Source organism: Scatophagus argus, chromosome 21, assembly GCF_020382885.2.
Source record: "Scatophagus argus isolate fScaArg1 chromosome 21, fScaArg1.pri, whole genome shotgun sequence".
NCBI classification, from domain to species: Eukaryota; Metazoa; Chordata; class Actinopteri; family Scatophagidae; genus Scatophagus; species Scatophagus argus.
In genome coordinates this window covers 11931578-11952808 of record NC_058513.1, presented here as the reverse complement: position 1 = coordinate 11952808, position 21231 = coordinate 11931578, and the positions used below count along the sequence as shown (strand labels likewise).

Genomic DNA, 21231 nt, shown 5'->3' with positions numbered 1-21231 from the left:
GACTGAAACAATATTTTAGCATCATTGAGTGTGTCGCACGAAAAAATGCAGAGTAGCCAGATTGCCACGGTGCTGCCCTCACCTGGCTGCGAGCAGAACTGCACTGTTGGCATTTCGCCGCTGTATCAAAACAGCGCTCATACCTCCTGTCACACATTTCCCCTGCCGGAGCTCTGCGGTCCAGTCCTGCGAGAAGCGTGGAGGTCTTAACACGGACACGCGAGGGCACGAAAGAACCCAGCGGCTTTCTGCAGTTTCGTCGACGAGTTTATTTTTGAGACATGAGTCATCGTAACACAGCACTCACGGTAAGTCAGATTTGGTTGCCGCGAGCCTGCTAGCGAGCTAGCGTTAGCCACATCGCCGACGTTCAGATAACTGTCACGCCGCGCGTGTATTGTCCTGGAAACAATAGCGACATCGTGGCAGTAGCGTACACAACGGCGGTGACACGTTTACGAACGCTAAAAGCTCGGTCACGTCGTACGTTAGCCGGTTATTTTTACATTGACATTGAGTTCAAGAAGACCCTTGACTTAGTATGGGGTTTTACACGCAGCTAACCTTGGCTTGCCATGTCTACTCCAGTGACATCAGCTAATCAATTTAAAGTTAACCATTTGCTTATCAGCGTGACAAACAACAGGCTGTGGACTCTATTCTCGGTATCGTGAGTCCCTTAAGCCCCACCGTTAGGTATGCCTCATGATGCTTGGCAGCATGCCATGGAGACGGTGACAGAAACTCCACAACTCAACGTTTAGTAACTTAATATGAATCTCAAAATAGAGCTGCTAGAGACATTTAACTTGGAGTGATGGGGGAGATTGCAGCGAAATCCAAAGAAATCGACCCTACTCTCTTACTTTGTAGCCAAGGCAGACACCAGGCTGCCTTGACTGTGCCATTGTTGTCTGCCCTGCTAGTTGTCTGCATGCCCCATCTGTCACACAGACTCCTCCTGTTTGACCTGCTTATTGGAGACAGCTTGTCAGACGGATTAACCTTGTCGTGTACAGTATACATGACTGTTTTTGTGGTCTGAAATGTAACTAAATTATGATTTAGTGGGATGAAATGAGTTGTCTCCCCTGATACCACCTTTAGATATTCAGTTATTAACGCAGTGCAGTAATCAAAAACCACTGATCAAAGCCACTGCTTCCTTAATGTAAGGATGCAGGCCTGCTCTGACTGATTGAAATTAGCAATATGTGTAATCTGAATTGTTATCATGCTGGCACACATGATCAAAATGTCTTAGATAAGATGCTTAGTACATTAAGTATTTTCTGTCTGGTTGAAGACTAAAAAGGTGACAATGTACTCTACTCTACAATGTAGCCTGAGTACTCTACATTAGTAAATACATTTGTTTGCATGGAAAATAATCTTTCATTAGGGCTGCCTTCACCTGTTACCTAATCCCCGCTGCTCCTCATTGTAAAACTTCTTTGTTCTGCTTCCAACAAAGTCACCCCATCAAGTGGAGTACTCTCGGTCATTGACCCTGTTTTCCCTCATCAGTGTGCGTCTCAACCTACTGCCACAACAACACTACAACAGGACAATGGCTCAAAGTGCATTCATCCCCTCCTAGTCAGGCCAGAACATTTTGGTCAAGAGGCCTACATGGCTGCCAAATACCTCAGATTTATTATTCACAGGATGATGGGTCTGCACTGTCCCTCAGCTGACATAATAATCTGTACAACGTTTGGAATGAAAACTTTCATTCATAAAGTGACTCACTAACCTAATTACAAACTAATGAGTGGGAGCGGTCATGCCTTGGAGTTTTCTGTTCATTACCTTTGTACTCTCTTTGTACTTTGTGTCAGAAAGGCAGTTTATCTGTAAATATCACAGTTTGCATGTTAGGTGATATGTTAGCTGTGGCCTGTTGCTCCCATCTGATATTGCTGAAATAGGATACATAGAAGTGTCTTTTGACCAGCACTGAGATGTCTACAACATGGGGACAAACAAACCAATTCACATATGTCCTACCGGCGCCACCTGTTAATAAACAGACTGAAAACAGTGTTGTTGTTTTTTAATTGTCTTTTTATAAGTTCATTTGAGTTCATCTTTTGTACATTTGAAGCAAGCTTTCTGAGGGTTGAAGTCAAAGGTGGATGAAGAAACGGGATGAACAGGTGGAGAAGTCAGTTGTTGGATGCCAGAAGATGCTTCTGTGGCTTTTAAAATGAGGTGTGACTTAAATAAATAAAATTTCAACTGAAATGAGTAGATGATATTGAAGTGTGCATGAAGGAAGGGGCAAGTAAAGTAAAACCAGACTTCCTCTATGTGGTACTGTGTGTTCTCTCAACATTCTCACACTGTCTAATGTTTGGGTGTGTACTGTGCAGTGTACAATACTTTCTGCTGTGAGTTGTCGCAGCTATTCAAACTGTAGCAGACCAGCCCATAAATTGTTAAGTGAACAAGTGAAACAAAGTAACCTGTAACAATGTAAAGCAGCTCAGAAACGCTGGCCTAACTGGAGTGAACAGGTGTTGAGTAAGCCCAACTCATACAAGAAGGGTGATGCATCATGTGGGAGGCACCCATTCATATATATCTATATCTAGAGAGAGAGATATAGACATATGTATATATACATAGATATAGATATATAGATATAGATGACTTCTGGTTCATGCACTCCAAAAAACGGAAGCAGATGTGGCAACATGCGGAGAGCTACATGAATATATTAAACCAGCAATAATGATGGCTTTGTAATATAGAAATATGAAGCTATCCAGCTGTTGTACATTTTTGCAATGAAGGTTTCTTTCACCACTTACTCTAAAACATATTTCTTGTGTATTTTCTTTACATTCAGAGCTAAATATGTATCACCTGCTCTGTATTCTTGTAATGTTGCAACACCTTGTTGTCTCTCCATCATCATCAGGAGTTGGAGATTTGATTTCGATCTTAAATATCCGGTAATCTGCTTTTAGTGTGTGAGTAGTTTTTGGTTAAGATGCTGCATGGAGTCCATTTGAAGTACGATCTGACTGATGTGTTGTGCCACACAGAAAGCAAACGAAAATGTTGTCTAATTTAAGGTAAATTAACAAACAATACTCTTGTTTAGAAAATGAAAGCTTGCTAAATGACGTGATGTCCCTGTGCCTTTACAGCTTGCCAGCTAGTGCTGTGTGTGATCTGGAGGGAGAGGAACGGACAGCGGAGAATATGGAGGTGTCTGATGGCTTGTTGCTGCAGGTCAACAATGGAGAGCAGTGGTGTAACCGCTGGAAACATCCCAACGATGACTCGGTAAGCCACAGACCCAAATGTACAGTTTGTCTTTACGATGCCATCATGCAGTACGATTACCTTCATCAAGGATGTTCAACCTTGAAGAAGCTAAAACAGGTACTTTTACATGTGTAGTGTTAAGCCTTTTATTGACTTTTGTGTGTGGATGTGTGTTTCAAGGACCGCAGCACCAGCCCCTCGGTCCTGCGCTGCGTTGCCAGCACGTGGAAGGAGGGCCTGCTGAACAGAAAGAGGCCTTTTGTGGGCCGTTGCTGTCACTCCTGTACGCCACAGAGCTGGGTAAGGTTACACTGTCTAATTAACTCAAACATGAGTCCATTTGCCTAAGTCTTGTCAGTTCCAGGGTATGATTTGTTCTCGTGTAAATGTTAATAATAATATACAATAATAATACAATATGTCTTGAGAACAATTTGCAACAACTGCTGGAAGACACAACAAGTCCAGTCTTACTTTGCCACAAATACTGACCATGTAAGTTGCATAGGGCATGGAATGTGCAACATTATAGGCCACCTGCATTTTTTAAGATATATTTCTTTCTTTAAAGTACTACTTTATAGTTATAGCAGAGGTATTAAGTTTTCCTGCAGCAGTGGTAACAAGGCAAGTGTTACATGAACATGTGAGAAGATAATGAAATGGCAGCAGAAAGACAATTTCTTCAGAGCTACTGTATAAGCAAAATCAGACAAGGAAATAAAATTCAATGTATTATTATCTTAATTCCTCTGATTTACCACCTAAAGGTCTTAGCTGAACTTATGTCAATTATTCGAGTCCTTGTCGATGCTCTTCGTTAGAATAATTATTTTTGTTTGGGTCGCAGGAGAGACTGTTCAACCCCAGTATTCCATCTCTGGGACTGCGCAATGTCATCTACATCAATGAGACCCACACCAGGTAAACAAAGCAAAATATACTCCATTATGGTATCAGTTTCTTCTGTGACTGTGCCATCAGCGAGCTGGTTGGTTTTCATGTGTTTCTTTGGCATCTGATGATCCTTAAATCTAACTCCTGCTGTATAGCCGAATCAGCACAGTGCAGACACGTGGTGTCTTCCCCAACAAAGTGTGTATAATAAATTGCTTTAGTGAAGAGGACCCACTGTGAAGCAGTGGAAAGGTAGGCAAATTAATAATTTACAGTGTTTGTAAGTGGACGCCAGACACATGCATCTGGTGACTGACCTTACTAGTAAGACACATTAATAGCTCCACCCCAGATTAAATAAACATGATTTTTTAAATAGACAAGCAAAGCAAACAGAAACATCCTGTAGGGAGGGGGTTAATATGGGCAAGTTTGTATTGTTAGTTTTGTCTAACGCAATCAGTATTGGTCGCACAAAACTGACATTATCACGGCCACTGTTCCTGTTGAGGAAGCTGTGTGGAATGGATATGAGAGCCACGACTGATCTCTGGTTCCTTAAAATGTCTCAAATTACCAGGAAATCAATGGAACCAACAAAGACCATGTTTTGTCTCAGCAACCTTACAGTCTGTTAAACTGTGATATATTATATATTTAAGTCAACGCATCTTTACATTTCCTGCACAAAATGCGTCAGCGCATTTCGTAGTGTAGTCATGCATGATGCACGTTTGGGAATGAATGTGTTCATGTACTTGTGTCTGTGTGTGTTCATGCAGACAGCGGGGCTGGCTTGCACGCAGGCTGAGTTATGTGTTGTTTGTCATGGAGAGAGACGTCAGTAAGGACATGTTCACCAGAAATGTGGTGGACAACGTGCTCAACAACAGCAGGTAAGAGTCAACGCAACATGAAACCGAGTGTCATGAGCAGTAGCCACTATGGCTCAAAGCACACATGGAAGGGAATCACCTAACTAATGACAATTAAAGTGTACAAAAGGAGACCAGATAAAAGTACAAAGTATACAGATGTTTTGTACGATGGTGTTTGTAGGATGAGAAGACGCAGCCTTATGTTTGTGTTGTTTACCCGTCACAGGGTGGAGGGTGCTATTCTGAAGGTAGCCGCAGATTTGAGTGCTTCAACCAGCCAGCCTGGCCAGGAGCAGAAGGCTGTCAGTAAGGTGAAGCAGAAAGCCAGGGCATGCCTCCAGGAGATGGTGGCCAACATTTCACCAGCCTTTATCAGGTACATAGTGTATTCCACATTGTCACACTTACATTTTAAATTCTTTGTTTCTGGACCACGTCTTCATGTGTCTTTTTGTTCAGGATGACAGGATGGGTCCTCCTGAGGCTCTTTAATGGTTTCTTCTGGAGCATCCAGATTCACAAGGGTCAGCTAGAAATGGTCAAGAAAGCTGCTACAGAGGTCAGCAGCAGCTACACCCTCAAAGACAATGGATTTAGCTGTCACAATATGATCTGATACACATACATATATGACAGCCAAACACAGCGGCAATTTGCAAACTGACACAGTAACATTTTTTATCAGGACTGTCCATGTTTCATGCACAGTTTTACTCTTGACTTTGTGTTTATTACTTTATTATCAGTACAGTATTCAGATGTTGGTCAGTTTCAGAAGTATTCATGGTAAATGGACAGGTCAGATCAAATTGGAAGAGAAATTTTGGTGGACTTTGGTTAACTTCCAGCTAAATAATCTTCTGTGTCTCATTTTTACAGCAAAATGTGCCCATGGTTTTCCTCCCTGTTCACAAATCCCACATCGACTACCTGCTCATCACCTTGATCCTGTTCTGTCACAACATCAAAGCCCCACACATTGCTGCTGGGAACAACCTAAGCATCCCCATCCTCAGGTAAAAGACCTACAAAGCCTCGTGTCAGGTTTGATCTGGCGACAAAGTGTATTTTTGCTCTCTGTGTGCGAAAACACAAAGATTAAGTTGATATCACAAGGAAGGGACTTTCTTTAAACATTGTTCAGAGAGGAACTGAAGCTGAATTAAAGACCGACACTGATTTACATTGAGGGAATATAAATGACCGAGCAGCCAACCTGACTACAGGTTGTGAACCTGTTTTATCCTAACATGCTTCAATGATATCAATGAGAAGAAGAAAGTGTAGAAATCTATAAATAAGGAACTGGATGGAAACTCGCTTATTCCAAACCGTAGAGACCACTTATGTTGATCACTACATTGTTGTTTAAATCACGCTGAACACCCACGCTCACAAAGCAGTACAGCAGAGCACGTTGATTCCTCCTTACTCACAGTGACCAACTGCAGCCAACTAAAAACGATAAGGATGCTACTGCTGCCAACGTAGAACGTTTAGTGTGGAAGCCTCTTGATCAGACTTTTTTCTTTGTTGTTGTTGTTTGTTTGCTTTCAGCACCCTTATCCGTAAACTTGGTGGCTTCTTCATACGACGGAAAATGGAGGAGACGGGGGATGGGAAGAAAGACGTTCTGTACAGATCACTCTTGCAAGCAGTAAGTCCCGAGAGTCTGTCTGTCTTCTGCAGGAAAGGCTGTTTAACATACCAATCCTACACATAGTTCATGTTTGAGAGTTTTTTTCTTTGCATGATTTGTGACATAACTGCTTTCCTCTACTGTTTTTTTTCATTCTGGAGTTGTATATTGAAAAGCCATTGTTACAGGCTTCTCTTTTTCCATTTTTAAGTCTTCGTTTTTAGGCATACAGTCCAGTCAGTCTTTGCACAGATTTATAATGCAGTTTATTATTTGGGAATTTTACCTTGCTGCTACTCTCCTGTAGTAATGTCTAAATAACATCTGTAAACTTAGATAAGAAAAAAATCTATTAAACTATTAACATATTGTTAGAGAGCATTTTTAACCAGGAGAAGTCAATGTCAAGTAAAAAGTCCGGTCTTTTGAGTGACACTGCAGTGTGCATTTTGCGTCTCAAGTCACAGGTGCAAAAGCTGATTTACCTGGAATCTGAACCTTTTGTTAAGCTCTAGTATTTGGATAATGTGGCTTAACAAGCTCCTGCTAATGAGAAAACCTGAAGCAGAACTGATGTGAATTACTGCTAATGTTAATATGAAAGCTCTGTCACCGTAAAGCTGCTTGTAACAGGAAGTCTCTAAATCTGATTTCTACTCTGTAGCTTCTTAGTCGATCCACTTAATTGAACTGTTTTGTCTGGGTTGAGTGTCGTTTGTTTGTTTGTGTGTCTGGAGTTTGTGGAAGAGAGTGGACAGTAATGATCAGAATAATATAGCGTTGAAAGCGTGTGTATCATTCTCTTAAAATAAGAGCTATCAGCTGAACACATGAGCAGATGTTGGAGATGATGACCTACATTTAATCCCTTTGTACCTTCCACCAAACAGAGCCTTCAATTGTGTGTAGTGGACTTCATAATACTTAAAGATAATGAGATTTTACTCTGGCATGCCTGCATTACTCACACAAATGTAATTAGCCAGATTCCTTCACAGGCAGAAATTAAAAAAAAAAAAAGTGCTGCTCTAATTTCATTTGGTCTTGTGAAAACTGAGCCTGGATGTCTGACCTCTTCACAGCTTACTCCAAATTCCACAGTCCATTTCAGGATAAAACTTCTCAAAAGTGTCAGCGCAGCAAGAGACAGCTGTGCACATACTGTACTCAGGTGGATACCGTTACACAATATGGCAGCTCTTAAGCACACGTCCTGGCCTCTGCGGTGCATTTGGGTGTCAAACTGTTGGTGTCCACCTCGTGGTTACAAGAACGTCAAAGACTGATTGCATTTTGTTCCAAAGTATCGCGACCTTTACATACAGTATGTGTACATTTGTCTCACCTTTGACATCCAGTCCCATCTTTGTTCATCTTTATCCCACCATTCTCGCTTAAAGATTTTTCTCTTCCTTTCAGTATACGGAGGAGTTGTTGTGCCAGCAGCAGTTCTTGGAGGTCTACCTGGAGGGTACCCGCTCCCGCAGTGGGAAACCATCTGTGGCACGTGCCGGCATGCTGTCCATTGTGGTTGACACACTATGCACTGGATCCATTACAGATGTACTGGTGGTGCCAGTTGGCATCTCTTATGATCGTATCATTGAGGGCAACTACAATAGCGAACAACTGGTAAGTGCTTGGATGATGTCTGTTGTTTCTGTGCTTTTGCTTTGTCTACAAATCTGTCTTGGTCATTCAAAAAAAAAACAGCATGGATGTAATATTTTGGAGATTTGTAGCAAATGAGTGGGGGGAAAAATTAACTCTAGAACGATCTGCAAGTCTACTGTGTAACCATCTGAACTCCTCAAACCCAACAGGGCAAACCTAAGAAGAATGAGAGTTTGTGGGGAATAGCATGTGGAGTCTTCAGGATGCTGAGGAAGAACTATGGTTGTGTCCGAGTTGACTTCAACCAGCCCTTCTCCCTAAAGGTGACTGCAGATCTACGTTAGCTTTTATTTGACTGCGACTACAACTGTTTCTGCTGTATGTGGACCTTGGTTTAGAGAAGCTTTAACAGATGTTGAGTCTCACTCGTGATTTTAAAGCACTTAAAAGTGCTGCAAAGTTTCAAAGTGTTGGAACCTTTTTCAACCTATTCAAATACAGAAGTGAGAAAATATTGAATGTGGCTTATGTGAGGTTTATAGTTTGAAATGTTTTTTGTAGCCAGCACACAGTTATCTCTTTGTCTCTCTGAGTTTGTTTTTTTTTTTAAACAAGCCTTTTGTATGTCAAATGTAGGAGTACCTGGACACCCAGAGAAGTCGCCATATTCCACCACCAGTGTCCCTGGAACACACCTTGATGCCTACAATTATTTCCGCACAGTAAGGGCACACACACACACACACACACACACACACACACACACAGACACACAACCCACCCCACTCTGAGCATCAGTTATATCCTCCTCTGACAAGTGCACATGCACACGCCAGCAGTCCCACAATCCCACCTGTAATATCATGAGCCCTCATGTCACAGGCTCGACTTCTCCCTCCTGCTGCTTCACAACAGGGTCTGTTCTCTGACATCTGAGCACAGCAGGTGAGTTAGCATAGGCAGTGGTCACTTCAGTTCAGCCCTGTCCTTCAACAGCTGATGCAGGCATAAAGGACGTCCACAAGGACAGCAGCATTTCATCCCATCAGCTGAGCTGACTGAACAACCTCTGGACACAAGTTGCAAATACTGTTTCATAAAAAAAAGTCTTCTACACCACCCTCACATGCTAATTAATAACCTGTACTGTCTTGAAGATATGAACTCAACTTCAGCTTCAGATTAGTATTTATTTAAAACACAAACAGCACTTTGCTTGCAGCATAGCATCATAGAGCAGAAAAATACTACACATGACAGGGGTCTAAGATGTCATTTAAATATTGTATCAGAATTTATATCGGCCGCTTCAGCCATTTGCCCCATCAGTAGCACATTTTGTGAAATAAACTGGTTTAGTGTTCATCTTGACATGGAAATTACCCTTTTTAAATTATGCTTACCATATCAAGCTGGCATTGTGAGACAATTGCCAAACTGTATCTTTTCATGTTGAGTTATTATTTTCCCAGGCCTGATGCTCAGCTGTTTGAGGGACCGGAGGAGGAGGAGGAGCAGCAGCTGAACAGAGAGCTGCCCGATGACATCTTGAGACGACAGCTTATTAACAACCTGGCCAAGCACGTCCTCTTCAGTAAGTAACTCACCACAGCCAGTGGATTTATTACACTCTAACTATAGCCCTTTTGCACATAATAATCAGGGGTCGTTATCAGCCCTGTTATATTTTTAGTTTGTATAACAGAAAGACAAGTCGCAGAGGTCACTCATGAATCGCCACACCACCGTCCTATTCATAGTCATCCATCCAGGATGCCATATTCAGCTAAATGTCACATGGCAGTATTGAGGTGCATTCCTCTTTTACCCTTTTCTTCTTCTTCTGCACAGGCATCCCCTTTTTTGTCTTATGTTAACAGCGCACCTGACTGCTGAAGCTGAGGCAGCACGTACGACCCATCATACTTTCCATTTATTGAAATCCTACACAGCGCAGCATCAGTCCATCCGCTTCACATCACTCGGGGCTTTTTGCCCCAGGGTAGCACTACACAAACCGGTTCTCCCCAGCTCATTCAGCTGCATTCTCTTTCACTAGGCCCATTTGCTCTTTACTCTCAGCCAATCACAGAGCCTCCAGCTGGATGGCATGTTGTTTTCAGCCAATAGGTTGAAGGGGAGGATAGAGAAGCAGAAGAGGGGAGGAATGCAGTACCAGTGCTCACAAATGTTTAACACGCCTGAACTTGAGCTGTGCTCAAGATGACCGCTAGTAACCCTCGTCACACACGCACAAATGCACACAAACACATACACACTACATTCTTTTCTCTGTTTAGTATGCTATCAACATATTAAAATCTTTTAAATCTTTTTACTGATTACCCAAGATGAAACTGATACAATGCATTTTCTAAGATATCAAATGAAAAAAAAAATTGCATAATGTGTATTTAAAATTAGATTGATAGATTGTCAGTATCTATACATCATTTTAGGTGTTGTCGTAATCCTAAGAGATGCCTAACAGAATAGCATTTACATCTCTTGTTGTTCTTTAAGTTAAAAAATAAATATGTGGGAATGTAATGCAGTCATTACAGTCAGCCTTAGTTAAGATGTATTCGTCAGTTCCTTCAGTCTCTGCTTTGGTCGCCAGTCTGTTGTGTGTTGTTCATTACTCCCTCTTTGTTTTTTCCCTCCCAGCGGCTAATAAATCCTCAGCGATCATGTCTACCCACATTGTAGCCTGTCTGCTGCTGTACAGACACAGACAGGTAAGCCTGACTGTCTTTCACATCCTCTCTGTAACATCCTCTGCTGGCACTTAGCCACTGTATTCTGCATCCACTTCCCTTTTTCCTTTCTTCTTCAACCTTCTGTTCCTCAGGTTTCTTCCTTATTTATTTAGTCTTATCTTTCTTTTTTGCCCCTTCTGCTCACTTCCTCATACCAAGGTGATCTAAATGTCAGGAGACAAAGCTCTGCAGGAATATTTCTCTCTGTCAGGGATCTCATTCTTCCTGCATCCTCTGTTACTGGTGGCGTGTTTCTGCTCTCTGCAGGCACACTGCTGTAAGTGACAGTGCAAAACAGTAACTTGAAATAGTTTTTTTCTGTCCTGAGGAGCTGTCCAGTGCTGCATATCAAAAACTCGTACCCGGTCTGGCATTTTATTAAACAGAATCATGTACTGAGTCACCAATTTCTGGACATGGTCCATGTTTATTTCAGTTAGTTTGAACTTGATCTTCTCCACTTTGTTGCAGGGGGTGGTGCTCTCCAAGCTTGTGGAAGACTTCTTCAACATGAAAGAAGAGATCCTTTCACGGGACTTTGACCTGGGCTTTTCGGGGAATTCAGAGGATGTGGTCATGCGTGCCCTCCACCTGCTGGGAAACTGCGTTAACGTGACCAGCAGTGCAAATCGCAATGGAGAGTTCACTATCGCGCCCAGCCAAACTGTGCCAGCGCTGTTCGAGCTCAACTTCTACAGCAACGGCCTTTTTCATGTCTTCATTTCTGATGCAATCATTGGTACGTTCAGCCGAGAGGCCGTTCTTGTGTTTTGCACTCACTGATTCTTAATGCTATATTTTCCTCCTCACTAAATTTCATTCTAATTTTTTCTCCAGCCTGCAGCATCCTGTCACTGCAGCGAGAGCTGGTTGCTGAAATGGAATCTGATCACCAGCCCGGTGGTCTCAGTAGCCTCCCTCTCAGTCAGGAGAGACTCATCCGCAAGGCCGCCGGCCTCTCCCACTTCCTCATCAATGAGGTGGCCGCGGCGCCAGTGAGTTCCGCATTCTCGTGATCTTTCTAAATTTTTCGCTGTGCAAAGTGAGTCCAGCAAGAGGACATTTTGAAATTACTTCTTTAGCATAATCAAACATCTTCATGTCTCAGTTGGCCTGTTTGCAGTGACTGAAGGAACTATAACAAGGGTTTAGAGTAAGACTACACTTGGAAAGCCCATACACTAGCACTGATATTAGCCTTCAGAATCTCAGATGGGCTGAACGGTTGTGTGGGGTTTGCTCATCAGTGTGAAGAATTTAAACAGATTTTAAACACAACTGCATGTGGTGTGTTTCATGTTTCACAGTGTCTCTCCTTCTCCTCCTTTCTTTCCCTCAGCCCTGTCAGACTGTTTACCAGGTTTTACATGATGCAGTGTCCCGGCTGATCCAGTATGGAGTTCTCTACGTAGCAGAGGTCAGTTCACTAACGATCGCTTACTGTATGGGTAATATGTGATGGAACTTTTCCATGGCTCAGATGGTCTAATTTATCTGTTTGTGTGCGTCAGGAGGACCAGGAGGAACTAAGTCCTAGTCCCACTGAGGAACCGTGGCCCAAAAAGTTCCCTGAGCCTCTTTCCTGGAGAAGCGATGAGGAAGATGAGGACAGCGACTTTGGAGAGGAGCAGAGAGATCGCTATCTAAAGGTGCGTGTTAATCATACTTAAAGAAAAAGATTATTTTAGACCGTCGAAGCAGAACTCACAAATTTTTGTTTCTCACTAATTATTTCTCTTTTCTCAGGTGAGCGTGTCCGCAGAGCACCAGGAGTTCTTCACCTTCCTACAGCGTCTTGTCAGCCCTGTGCTGGAGGCCTACGGCGGGGCCGCAATCTTCATCCACAGTCTGTGTCAGCCCATGTCTGAGTCTGACTACACCCACAGGCTCTTCAAATACCTGCTCACCCGCACAGAGAGAGGAGTAGCTGCTTATGGTAATACGGCAATGTTTGTTCCCCAGAAAAAATTGCAGAGTTAAACTATGAATTAACTAGTAACTGGTAACAAACAGAAAATATCTGAGCAGGTTGTGGTATTTTTTAGTCCCTTGTCAACATTTTTTCTTTTTTCTTTGCCCCCCAGGTGAAAGTGCAACTCATTATTTGGTTAAGAACACAGTGAGGACATTCAAGGAACTGGGGGTAAGAGTTTAACTTGTGGGTTTATTATAGGTATTAAAATACAGTATAGTGTTAAGAAAGTAAGGTTTGAGTGGTTTGAGTGGTGCTCAGGTTCCTCCTGCTGGAACTAAGGTGAGCGTCCTGTGTTGTGATGTGATGTTCTGTAGGTCCTGAAGGAGAGAAGAGAGAACAGGGTGACAACTCTGGAGCTGAGCAGCACCTTTCTACCTCAGGCCAATCGAAACAAACTCCTGCAGTACATCTTGGGTTTCACCCTGCTGTGATCGAGACAACCCAGCTCAGACCCCAGGCTCCTTCCGATGAAAAGGGCTTCTACTGGTTACTTCTTAACAATCCCAGGTGCTACTCTGTGGAAAGCTTTACCAGGAAGTGCCTTCATGCAACACCCGCTAACGGTTAGCTGTTAGCCAGACGAGACTTAAAGCCAGTCTTCCCCTTTTTGCCCCCAGTCTACGACTCCCTGTCTTAGAACTGTGCAGCTGATAAAACGTGTGTCATTCGTGGAAGAGGTACTTCAAGGAATCATCCTCTCTTTGGGAACTTTGCCAGTGAGTTTTAATATGATGAAGATTTTAAACTATCAGAAATATGTTCAAGCCGGTTAGTGAATGAGAATCCAAACAAAGCAAGCTGCCTTTCATCTTTACAAGTGAATAAGCAAAATATACTTAGAAAATCATGGTTAACAGTACCGAACACAAAGGACTTTTTATGTTGACACTTTCTGCACGCTGGCAAAACTGCTGTATTCTCTCCAGTGCACACTGCTACCATAGCATAGGAAAAAGTGTCAAAACGTATTTCGATGAAAAGCTAATTTTGAAAACAAATTCCTGTACATAGGCCACAAGAACAATGTCTTTCAAATGCACCGGAATACATGTTCATTTACAAAAACAGATGACAAAATCTAATCCTCCTCGCAGACATCTTTGATTTGTTCTACTGTACAGTTCCTGGTGTAAGATATCAAGAAATAAGCAGGAAATGAGTTCAGCCATGAAACAGTATCTACATGGCAAACACAAAAAGTACCTGTGAAAAGTCCAGCACAGTTGAAACTTATATTCACACACATCTGCAATCAAGTGCATTCAAGCCACTAATATCTAAGTGCATTCAGTTACACTTTTCGTCATGGGTTTTGATGAGAAGTGACTTTGATCTCTGTGTTCATGTAACACTTTTTTTTTTTTTTTCACTTTTCAATGAATGTGACAGCACAGCACTTAAAATACTCAATACCAGCCATCACATCCACTTAAGTTCAAATGCATCTAACTCAGAAACTCTTTGATCACGCCTTTCAGGGAGAGCAGAGATTTGGGATAACCACCATTTTTCCTCTATTAGAAACACACTGTATAAAAGCAGAGTTACTTTGCTGCAATGTCTGGGCATTCGCAAGACAGGGGAATTGCACAGTGGGGTAGGAAGAAATGTTACATGCCCACTGTGTAATCCATCTGAACTAAAGGTCAAGGTCATTTGTGAGAACGAGGAGGTATCTCTGTTGTACTGTCGACAAAAGAAAGGAGAGGACGTCTTTCTCCTTGGTTTACTTTGAAATGCAGACTGCTGTGAGCAGCAGTGATGTTTCTGAAGGTCCTCGACTGTCAGGTTTACCTGTTGTTTATTTTTCTTCACCTCATAATGCCAACACCACTGTCTTACTTTGGCAAAATCGACTACCAGAAAGTCATTTCAGTTTTTGTTACAAAATGCACTGAAAAGGAGTCAGACAGGCTGAGAATAAAAACTCTGTGATAACAGAATGTGTTGCTCTGAAAGTCGAAAACTTACCGTAACTACATCTGTGAAATTAAAACCTGATAGTAAAACCTCACTGCACAGTCCCTGTGCATTTAGCCGCAAAATATTTCCCAGTTTTCTTTTCTTCTCTTTTTTTTATTGCAAAATATCAGCAAGACTCAGTATTTAGATCTTGTCTGTGTGTAAATCTAAATCTGAATACATGTTGCTCTGAACATGAACCTAAATGTGCAAGCAAGTTAATGTTGGTGTGTGAGTGCACACCAAGTGAAAAAGAGGAAGATGAAGATGCATGTCCGGAAAGGGCAGAGTAAGTGTGAGGAAGCGTGGGCAGTGTTAGAGGGGATGCTAACCCGAACCTCAGACTGATAATGAGATCAACATGTCAGGGCAATAAAATAAATGGGAATTGTGTGTCTGATGGTATACATTTAATATTTATACTGAATGACTAGTGCTTGTGTCCATTAATTTTTCTAAAAAGAAAAAAAAAAGGTAATGTACTCCTATAATTAACATTATAAACCTGCATATTTTCATGAAGTTTTTCAGGCCTGTGTGTGAAATGTCCCTGAATTGGAAAAGGCCACTCGTTGAGGATCAGTGACTCCCATAGCATGTTGAAGAACAGAAAAAGTATGTTATTGAAATGGTGTGAGGAGTGTGATCGGAACGCTCCAAAAGGGAAAAAAAACAGGCCGTGCTCGAGTGTAGAGGGAGCATCTTGACATTCAAAGCATTTCTGAGCCCACAATCTGTGTAAGTCCCCCCCCACACCCCACCACCGAGGGGGACCCCAAGTTCACTTTACGTACTGTACTGCATGTTTCCTCTGATCGCCTTTAGTCATCAATACTGCAATGTGAACTTTTCTTAGCCTGACAATTGTATTTTACAGTGTGTGAGAAAGGTAGCCATTTGTGTATGAGATAAAATTTGTTACCTCTTGAATGTATCTCATCTGTCCCCATGAAAAGGTCAATGTGATGTTGTAGAATACTCGATGGAGTCGGTACAGATACGATGGGGATCGTTGAGACTCATTTCTCCTGAAGCTGCATTAACAACATCCCTCTACAACTATGTAACTTTGTAGGATTAAAACAAAAAAAAACAGCCTGTATCTTGGGAGCAGGTGCCTTTTTAATGCACTGTAGTGTTTGTTTTTTTGGTTGTGTCTTTTTTTTGTTCTGTTTTTGTGCATGTTAACGAAGGTTTATTTGCGTGGGAATCCAGAAGAATAATCTAGATTGTAACTTAAAAGAAAAACACAAGAGCAGAAAACTTGTGGTTAGTATAGGAAGAATCACCAGCTACTAAAAATAATAGTGTCACCATTTTGTTCTTGCTTTCTCAGTGCAAAGCACAATTGGCATTACTGGATTTTGTCTTTAAATAAATTAATGATAGATTAACAATGACATGCTGTCTGTCTTTTTATTTATCGGCTTGTTTACAAAGGCAGAGTAAATGTTTGATCATCAGTATAAGCAAACATGTAATCAGAATATTTTTTTTCAGTTTGCAAAAGGTGAAAAATGTGAAAAGGAATATATATATATATATTCATCAAAGCATGTTGATTTGCTTTAGTTTTTTCCCCACAAATCCATATCGCGTCTTAGTTTAACCATGTATTTTCACCATATGTTGAATTCGCCCCATCATATCCCTCAATTCTGACATTTGTGGTCTTGCTTTTTTACAGCCTTTTCTTAATTAGTTTCAAAGCAGCTGCTCTTAATATTCCTAACAGATGTGTCTTTTAGCTCCTATTTATCTTGCCATAAGGTTGTAATCCTCTACAGTTTTAAAACAGCATCCAGCCTGTCAAGCGTTTCCTCAGCGTTTACTGCACACACTTCTGAACTTCTGTTTTTGTCTTGCAACCCCTTTTAAGTATTCTGGCTTTTTTTGGACATGAAAATATCATGCAAAAATGTAGACGTGAATAGATCCCAAACAGATACTACAAAGACATCTCTGCACCAAGAATCATTTTGGGCAAAGTATAAACCATACTGGAGCTGAAACAATTAATCCCTATGCTCTCTGGTTGCAGCCTTTTTGTGTTTTACATCAGGAAGAGTCAGAACGTGTTAGGCTATTGGCGGCTGACTTGTTTTGGTCAGCCCATGGGAGGACAGTAGGAGGAGGAGGAGGAGGAGGATGATATATGGAGGCCTGAGATGAAGTGAAGCTTTTGTGACCATGAGGACAACGCAGAGACGACAAGTGTGCATCCTTCTACCGGACAAGCAGCACCTGGACTGTACTGTCGGGGTGAGTGAGGGCTTTCTTTCATGGCAACATATCAGCGTCACATGACTGATGCTGAAAAGTTTAATGTCACACAGAGTATTACACAGAGGCTGTACTTAAACGTGATCATTTTAATATATTTTGGAATATATTTTATGTCAAATTGTCTCTAACTGCAGTTTTAGCAGAACTCATTTAATTCCAAAATAATTAAACTCTAAATGAGGTTTGACAGATTTTTAAGGTAAGATGGTTGGACCTTTTAATTACTGGAACACATACAGTAAATCATCCAAATTCTTACTTGTAGCAAAAAAAAAACTAAACAAAACACAATTAAACAATGAAATTATAAATTATATTTAATGAAAATACATTTATTGCTGATTTTACAGCATGTGTCTGTATTCAGGGAGGAAAAGCCAAACTCTAATATCACAAGGCCAAAACAGTGTATCAGTGTACCACAAGATGGACCCTGAACGAGTCATATTTCTCATATTTGTGTTGTGTTTGTGTGTGTTTTTAGGTGAGAGCCAGAGGCCATGAGGTGCTGAACAGTGTGCTGAAGCAGGTCGGCGTCAGTGACCTCCAGGTCTTCGGTCTGGCTGTTCTCAGAGGTCAGTTAGCGTCTGCGTGGGAGTTCAAGAGACAATATTTTGAATTCATTTATTGTGGGATGCCAAAATGCAGGGAGGCTGCTGCTAATGACCGAACTGCCTGGATGTGATGGCCATGTATTCACTATCTTTATTTAGCGTGTGCGTTTTGTTCCTCAGATAATGAATACCTCTTTCTTAATTTGGAGCAAAAGCTGAGCAAGTACTTTGGCAAAAGATGGAATAGAAGATCCGTAACGGTGAGTATATTGCCTTGTATTTAGGGAGATGTCCAATAAAAACTGCACTATTATTGTATAAGGAAAATGCATTTTCTTACAACTGAAAGTCCATCATTTCTTTAGAATGTCTAAACAATGTGAATAATATTTCTCACTGACTCTTTTGAGATATTTTTTCCACATTTCCAGATCCCATTCATCTTATTTCTGAGAGTGCAGTATTATGTAGAGAGTGGGCGGCTGTTGTTGTAAGTTTCCCCATTCCTTCCTAAGAATATTCGTGTGTCTGCACAGTTAGAAACCATGAATGTTCTGCCCAAGAAAACTCCCATTCGGAGACAACCTCTGTAACTTAATGTTATTTGGTTGTTCAAGGAGCAGCAAAGTGCAGCAGCTCTATTACACTGAGCTGAGGCAGAAGGTGCTGCAGTCACAGAGTCGCCATCAGGAAGCTTTGTTCTTCCAGCTGGCAGCTTCTGCGCTTCAAGCTGAAGTCGGAAATCTGGAGCAGAGGGAGGGAATTGATGAAGAGGAGGGAGGAGGAAGACAGGGGAGGAAACACAGACATTACTTTCTTCCAGAAGATTACTTCCCCTCTTGGGTAAAAAAAATAAGTCGACCTAACCATGGAAAGCATAGCAGTATCTATGTGTGTTTTTGACGTGCTTGTGTCCTCAGCTGATAAAGCGCCGTGGGCGGGACTTCCTGCTCCAGCACTGCCCTGTGTTACATGACGAGCTGAGAGGTTTGTCACGCAGCCAAGCTGTCCTGCAGTTTATAAAGGAAGCCAGCAGCCTGCGGGATGGATCAGTCACCTTGTACAGGATGAGGCGGGTCAGTCACACACAATTAACCAATGAAAACCTCCAGGAAGTCGTGAGGCTGTTTGCTGTTGCGGCATAGAAACGCAATCTCTCCTGCAACCTCCGCTGCATGAGCTCACGTTTTAAGTTCTCAGCTCTTCTTCCTCATCTGTTATTTTGTTATATTACGTGCAGGAGAAGAAAGAGGTGAGAAGTTCTATCCTTTTCGGTGTGGCGTTGAAAGGAGTCCATATTTATCAGGTGCAACCACAGTCCACATTCACCATTAATTCTTGAAATGTTTTAATATTCTGGATGAAAATAAACTTTCTGGAACTTTCTTAAAAAAAATTCATTCCTTCTTTTGTTTGCATGTAAAATGAATGTAAACTGTCTTTTATTTTTCCCAAGGAGGTGGAAGGGAAACGGTGTCTATTGTATGACTTTTCCTGGAGGGATATTGACCGCCTCACTTTCCAGGTTGGCCCTAAACACAACACGCACATATATTCGCATAAACTTCCATAATGTCACTTATACAGCACTGACTTCTTTGTGGTATTAGATTTTAATATTTCCTTCACCACCTTTTTTCCCCTCTTTTTGGCTCCAGGGCAGCCGGTTTGAAATCTCTGCAGTGGGATCTCTGTGCCTCCCGAAGCTGGTGTATTACGCTCCTTCAGCCTTCCACTCCAAACACGTCCTGAGACACCTCAGTGACAGTCATCAGCTCCACATTAACACCAGAGGTGCAGTCAGCTACCTCCAACAGCTGGAAGACATGGAGGGTCAGCAAGCTCACCTTCATGCTCTTCAATTGTTAGAGAGTGTGTGTGTGTGTGTGTGAGTTAATATAACTCCAACTTCTGATCAGCCCTCAAGTCTTTTATATCCTAAATGTCTGCAAGAACTCACATCACAACTGGACTATGCCAAGATTATTTTTTTATACAAGTCAATGAAGCTGTGACTACTCAATTGCCTGCCACAACTACTCATGAAGTCATCCTCAGCAAAAGCATCAGTCGTGCCTTTTTCTTTTTCTCCTTCTCCGTCTCTTTGCAGCCAGCCAGTTCTACAAAGAGGCCTACATCTGTGACATAGCAGGGCTAACATGCAGACTGCAGAGGCCCACATCCCCCATGTCTGACTGCAGCGTTGCAATTGAAACAACCACAGCCTGGTCCAAAGAAGAGAAGGGGGATGAGGATGAAGAAATCTCATTCGCAGGTCAGCTGAAGCACAAAAAATGCCATTCTGTACTTCCCATTCATTCCCATACATTTTGTACTGCCAAATCAAGACTGCTATATTTCTGCTTGTGGGATTTGTGGCTGTAAAAGTACATTCAGGATCTCAGTGTTTCTGTTGACTGTGGCAGAGTTTGAGCTGTGTGTGGACGAACCAGAGGAGTTTCTTGCTGACGATCCAGCTGAGGTGCTGTGGCTTGCTGAGCTGCTCCAGGACATGTCTGTCGATGGACCTTTGGTGTTACCGTGGTCTTACTGGGATGGTTGGTCCAAAGACACGCGTCTAACATGAGCTAGATCGTGTGTTTATCATTTTATAATTTAATGTCCTCTTTTCATTAACAGCTGTCACCGTGGAAGTGAAACAGGTGAGCAAACTGCAGATCCCTCTGATTAAAGATTTGCAGCACATCAAAGGTTTCAGTGTTTTCTCTGGTCTGCGTGCAGGTTCTGAAGAGGAGAGCTGATGAAGGGGTTTCTGTGGACTAATGTACAGCCAGGTTCAAAAATGCTCTGCAGCTCAGCGGGACAAGACCCTCAGTGTCACTGCACTGAGCCTCACATTGCTTTTCAAATCAGTAATCACCGACATAATAAATGATGTACCTTATAAAAGAAATTATTCTAATAATCAACTGCAGCATGAGCTCAAATAGATGCCTTTAACATACTGTAATTGATGTAATCAATAATAACATAATAGTAATGTCAACTAGACTGTCTGTAAAATGAATTTTTGTATTTGTAGGTTCATGGGGTGTGTTGCATTTTGGGTGTATTTCATTTATTGATAAATTACATAATTCAGTCAGTCTTGGACACCCACAGTCCACTCCCACAGGTGTTCTCACCTATTGTACCTAATTAGATCTCCTCTCAGGACTTCACAGGAGTGTACAGACTGGGCTGGATTGACAATGCTCACACTCTCCTGTTGCACCTGTTAATGTGGGACAAACTTAAACTATTGTTTCATTGAGATTGGTAACCTCATGTAAATCTGAGCTTCAACCTAAGCAGTGGACTAATTGGCCAGAATAAGTGAAAACACTTGTGTGGGGTCCCATGTGAACAGTCTGACAATCCTCATGGA

The 21231-nt window shown here is 41.9% G+C and overlaps 2 protein-coding genes across 3 annotated transcripts; both read left to right on the top strand.

Moving 5' to 3' along the window:
- Positions 1-77: 77 nt before the first annotated feature.
- On the top strand, positions 78-16403 carry gpam (glycerol-3-phosphate acyltransferase, mitochondrial). 2 transcript variants are annotated; one of them, XM_046376737.1, is made up of 22 exons: positions 78-308; positions 2108-2214; positions 3159-3297; positions 3460-3579; positions 4130-4203; positions 4959-5072; positions 5281-5430; positions 5514-5613; positions 5934-6070; positions 6612-6711; positions 8113-8325; positions 8517-8630; positions 8944-9029; positions 9780-9901; positions 10975-11045; positions 11538-11805; positions 11904-12061; positions 12406-12483; positions 12578-12715; positions 12813-13002; positions 13151-13209; positions 13356-16403. In XM_046376737.1, exons 2-22 carry the CDS (start codon positions 2180-2182, stop codon positions 13470-13472), a joined length of 2583 nt encoding a protein of 860 aa, XP_046232693.1. In that variant the 5' UTR covers positions 78-308; positions 2108-2179; the 3' UTR covers positions 13473-16403. The 2 variants fall into 2 exon arrangements, with proteins under 2 accessions (XP_046232693.1, XP_046232694.1); XM_046376738.1 differs by lacking the exon at positions 2108-2214 and having other exon boundaries at positions 79-308.
- A 750-nt stretch (positions 16404-17153) lies between these two features.
- On the top strand, positions 17154-20627 carry LOC124053113 (FERM domain-containing protein 6-like). The gene is made up of 13 exons (XM_046378077.1): positions 17154-17265; positions 17774-17864; positions 18024-18103; positions 18275-18333; positions 18461-18592; positions 18641-18686; positions 18764-18961; positions 19084-19149; positions 19300-19368; positions 19502-19676; positions 19954-20175; positions 20484-20506; positions 20586-20627. Exons 1-13 carry the CDS (start codon positions 17194-17196, stop codon positions 20625-20627), a joined length of 1275 nt encoding a protein of 424 aa, XP_046234033.1. The 5' UTR covers positions 17154-17193.
- The last annotated feature ends 604 nt before the right edge of the window (positions 20628-21231 follow it).